Source organism: Opisthorchis viverrini (assembly GCF_000715545.1).
Source record: "Opisthorchis viverrini unplaced genomic scaffold opera_v5_159, whole genome shotgun sequence".
NCBI classification, from domain to species: Eukaryota; Metazoa; Platyhelminthes; class Trematoda; order Opisthorchiida; family Opisthorchiidae; genus Opisthorchis; species Opisthorchis viverrini.
This window is the reverse complement of record NW_008751816.1, coordinates 97,494-102,082: the sequence shown is the minus strand read 5'-3', so window position 1 is coordinate 102,082 and position 4,589 is coordinate 97,494. Positions and strand designations below refer to the sequence as shown.

The 4,589-nt window shown below is 48.2% G+C and overlaps 1 protein-coding gene across 1 annotated transcript; it reads left to right on the top strand.

The window, feature by feature from the left end:
* Positions 1-458: 458 nt before the first annotated feature.
* On the top strand, positions 459-1,879 carry T265_07133 (hypothetical protein; the record flags this gene model as incomplete). Its single annotated transcript, XM_009172577.1, has 2 exons — positions 459-602; positions 638-1,879. 2 exons carry the CDS (start codon positions 459-461, stop codon positions 1,877-1,879), a joined length of 1,386 nt encoding a protein of 461 aa, XP_009170841.1.
* Between the last annotated feature and the right edge of the window lie 2,710 nt (positions 1,880-4,589).

Genomic DNA, 4,589 nt, shown 5'->3' with positions numbered 1-4,589 from the left:
GTGGAATCTGCGTGCGAAGTATGGGAAGGTAGAAGTGGAAAGAGATGGCACATATAGATTCCTGACGCTAATCACGATTCTCCTTATCATTCCGAAAATCATAATATAAGCGTGGCTACTATTCGTGGACGACCTGATAAATTGGCCTTTGCAATTACTTATTTCTGAGGCATTTGAGTCCCGCCCTGCCCGATCCGGTTTGAAATTACCGCTATAATTAGAATTGCTAGAGTAACAAAATAGTCGGCACCACGGTCGCTTTTTAATTAATAGTGTCTGACTTTCATATTGGATCCCAGAAACATATACCCAAGTTTATCACACTTGAGCAGCCGTTTGTGTTTAAGTCGATTGCTATCTCCGCTTCCGGCTCCGAAAACACCGGTAGTGTATACCGCGACGTTTGCTGCTGCGCACTGGGTAGGTTGTCACGCGTTGTTTCAGACGTTGTTTCTAGGATGGTAGCCACCAAGGAACACATCAATATTGTGGTTATTGGACACGTAGACAGCGGAAAGTCGACGACCACTGGACATTTGATCTACAAATGTGGAGGTATCGACAAGCGTGCGATCGAGAAGTTCGAAAAGGAGGCCGCTGAGGTAGGTTCTCTGCTTTGGTCGACCTATTTCTGTAGATGGGTAAAGGTTCCTTCAAGTATGCGTGGGTGCTTGACAAACTGAAAGCTGAACGTGAACGTGGCATCACGATTGATATTGCTTTGTGGAAGTTCGAGACGGCGAAGTACTTCGTTACTGTGATCGACGCTCCTGGGCATCGTGACTTTATCAAGAATATGATTACTGGAACTAGCCAGGCTGACTGTGCTGTCTTGATCGTCGCCGCTGGTACTGGTGAGTTCGAGGCCGGCTTCTCCAAGGACGGCCAGACGAGGGAGCATGCTCTGTTGGCTTACACACTTGGCGTGAAGCAGCTTATCGTTGCGGTGAATAAAATGGACAGCACCACTCCTCCGTATAGTGAGGAACGATTCAACGAGGTCGAGAAGAATGTGTCTGCGTATGTCAAAAAGATTGGCTACAATCCGAAGACGGTTCCTTTCGTTCCCATCTCTGGATGGAACGGCGACAACATGCTGGAAAAAAGCGACAAGATGCCTTGGTTCAAAGGTTGGAAGGTGGAACGAAAGTCTGGGGAAGTCACCGGCGTGACCTTGTTCCAAGCGCTTGACTCGATTGATCCACCCAGTCGACCCACCGACAAACCACTCCGCCTCCCTCTCCAAGACGTGTACAAAATTGGTGGCATTGGAACTGTGCCGGTCGGTCGTGTGGAGACTGGTGTTATGAAGCCGGGCATGGTAGTCACCTTTGCGCCAAGCAACATCTCAACTGAAGTGAAGTCTATTGAAATGCACCATGAGTCCCTGTCGGAAGCTCTCCCCGGTGATAACGTCGGTTTCAACGTCAAGAACATTTCCGTCAAAGACATCCGTCGTGGTAACGTCGCTGGTGACTCCAAGTCTGACCCTCCGAAAGCCGTCGAGAACTTCACTGCCCAAGTTATCGTCTTGAACCATCCCGGTGAGATCAAGGCTGGGTATGCCCCTGTGTTGGATTGTCACACCGCCCACATCGCTTGCAAGTTCAACGAACTTGTTGAAAAGATTGATCGTCGTTCCGGTAAGGTCCTTGAAGATCATCCCGCCCATGTGAAGTCCGGTGACGCCGCGATTGTCATCATGACTCCCAGCAAACCCATGTGTGTCGAATCCTTTGCAGATTATCCACCCCTCGGTCGTTTCGCTGTCCGGGATATGAAGCAGACTGTGGCTGTTGGCGTCATTAAGGCGGTTGCCAAAAAGACCGAGGCTGCCAAGGCAACGAAGTCTGCTCAGAAGGTCGCTAAGAAAAAATAATGTTTTTCTATTCGCGCGCAGCTAATATACTTCACTGGAATACATGTGTTTTCCGTGAATAATGGGATGCCTTGTTTTGAGCGTATTTCCTGGGTTCGCTAAACTTGTCGTGTCCAAGAGGGTATTTGTCGACTTACCGTTAGGTTGTATCAAGCACTTGTTCATCTAACGCCCCACTGGTACGTCTGGTTCTGAGTCCGCCAGCTTATGCACTATGGTTTCCTACTTTCGATATTATTTGCGCATAAGAGATGTAGTCTATAAGTCGCGCCCTGGAGGGGGTCAGTTTGAGTTAGCCTGTGTGTGCGCGCGCATCGGGTGAATGCCGGTTTCCCAGAGAACTATCCACGGGTCTATCAGGTCCCTGCATTTGGTAGGATTTCAACGCATGCTGCATGGTCATAGTACTCTTTTTAGGATGACTGATGCTCAACGATGGCTGGCTGTGCGTAACGGAATTTTGAAGGGTATAGCAGTAGTCGTGCGCGAGGCGATGTAGCACTACTGGTTTCTGTGTTCAGTATCATCATCTTCATACGTTTCCTGCTTAATTTTCGTGGGGTTCAGACGTGCTAGGTGGAGGCCCAAATCAGGGTTATGATTATGTGAAGCGGTTCATTCTATTCCATGGTTTGGGACAGGGCTCCGACGAGGGGCTCTGACTTTTTTTGGGCTTCCTAATTTTGGGGATCACGGCGTCCGCGCGCTGTGTCTAGCCAGTCACCAAAAGTCGCATAGGTGATCCCAGGTTCATCCGTCAGGATGCACTGAGCGGTGCGTTGTCGCAGTAAACTAGGCTGATGTAGCTGTCCAAAAGGTCTTTGGTTCCAACCGCAACATCCCGACTGCTCGTGCGTAGTCTTGGAAACCCGGCAACATCTCGGTCTTTGTTCTTTAGGAACTGGGTGCCGGGTTTCGCGGCTGAAGGATCTTGATAGGGGGAATCAGTCTGAGCGTCTTGTGCAAATATGGAACTAGTCACTGGAGTGAGGTTAGGCCAAGGGTTTGTGGCTGGAAAGCAGTCTTTCTTACGAACATTCTCAGTTTACGTTTGCCATCTACTGCACGACTGGCGTAGGAAACATGCTTCCTTGGGATGAGCGAGTGGCCGTATTATTAGTTACCATGTGTGGGGCTCGCTAAATTCCATGGTATTGCATCTAGATCGGTGCACTGAGCTCTTCGCGGTATTCTAGTTACGGGTCTTAGTAGGAGAGCGAGTCTGAGCTGTCGTATCAACGTAATGATCTCAACGCATGGCTAACTACATTTCTGACCCAGTATTTGACACTGCAGGTCGGTATCATTACCACATAGGCATCTAAGGTGGCCCAGGATGTCTAGCCACAGGAAGTTTGGTTAGCTTCATGGTGACAGGCTTTCCCCAGAGCACTGCAGCTGGATTTCTGCCGATTTGATTCCTTTTATTCAGGCTGAAACAACGGAGTATTTCAGCTTTAATGTGTTTGTCATGTTACTTGTTGGGAAGTACGTACAACGAACAACTTAACTTTTATCTGGATCAGTCATTGTAGTAAATACTTGCATTTGCATTGAAAATATAGTCTGGACGACCTGATATACTGACTGGAACTCTAGGCCGTGCGGGCTAATCGTATCAGTCAGCTCATAAGAGGCACGATGCATGGGTTGGGTTGGGTTGGTGATGATGATGATCAGTTATCCGATCGACTTCTTTGTTCCTCAAGTTACTCGTGGCCATTGAGCAGGATATTTGAACTTCCAGAGAGGTGGCATTAACCAATGCGACTTTCGTCACTGGTCAGTGTTGCACTGCTTCTGACCGCCTACATTCCGGTCGTCTCTGCACGGCAAAGAGTGGTCTGGTATGGCGGATGGTCTTCCGACTTGCCAACTGCGTGGCTTAACCAACAAAACCATTTTAACACTAGCCCAGCAACTGTTCGAGGCTGTTGAAATCCAATCGCTTATTTCACGAGGGTGATCGGTGCAGAGTACACATTGATTTCGTTTTGTATGCTGAGCCCCGTCTGTGTTGTGATTCAGAATGTTCTTTCACCCAGTAGGCAAGCCGAACAACCCATAAACTGGCTAAGTGCACTCTGTGTGACTGCTCTGTCCAATACGACTGGCGGATACTTTGTTCTGCTTTATAGGTGGAACCACCAATACGATATGCGTCTCACTCTGCGTACAAACCAGGATGTAACTGGCGAGTACGGTTTTGTCGTTAGGCAATGTTCACGGTAGGGTCCTCGATGTATTGTTCATTCACAATTGCCTTATATGCAGATAAGCCTGCGGAGAGTAAGGTATTCGGACACAGTTTCTTTTACTACCGAATGTCGGCTAGCATCATGAAGGTTACGTGGTAGATTCGATCGCGGGTCGTCGAAGTCCTGATCTACGTTATCCACTGGATCACTTCCCCTAGAAACGTTCATTACTGTTAACAACGTGCCCCATTTCCAGCACAACCTTCAAATGTCAAACGGAAGTCGGTCAGGCTAGAACTAGTGTTGAATTGGGGAAAACATATTTGGCGACATCTTGTACCATCGTATCCGTATTGGATTCACTGTAGGATATATCGTCTGAGTAGTACAGAATTTTGGAATGAGCATGTGATTTTTTTCATCTAAATTCATCCATGGTCTATTCTCGCATGCTTTCCCTCAGGCGATGTGTTGGATTAGCTTGCCGATCGAGCGACTGCGTTAGCAGCTGG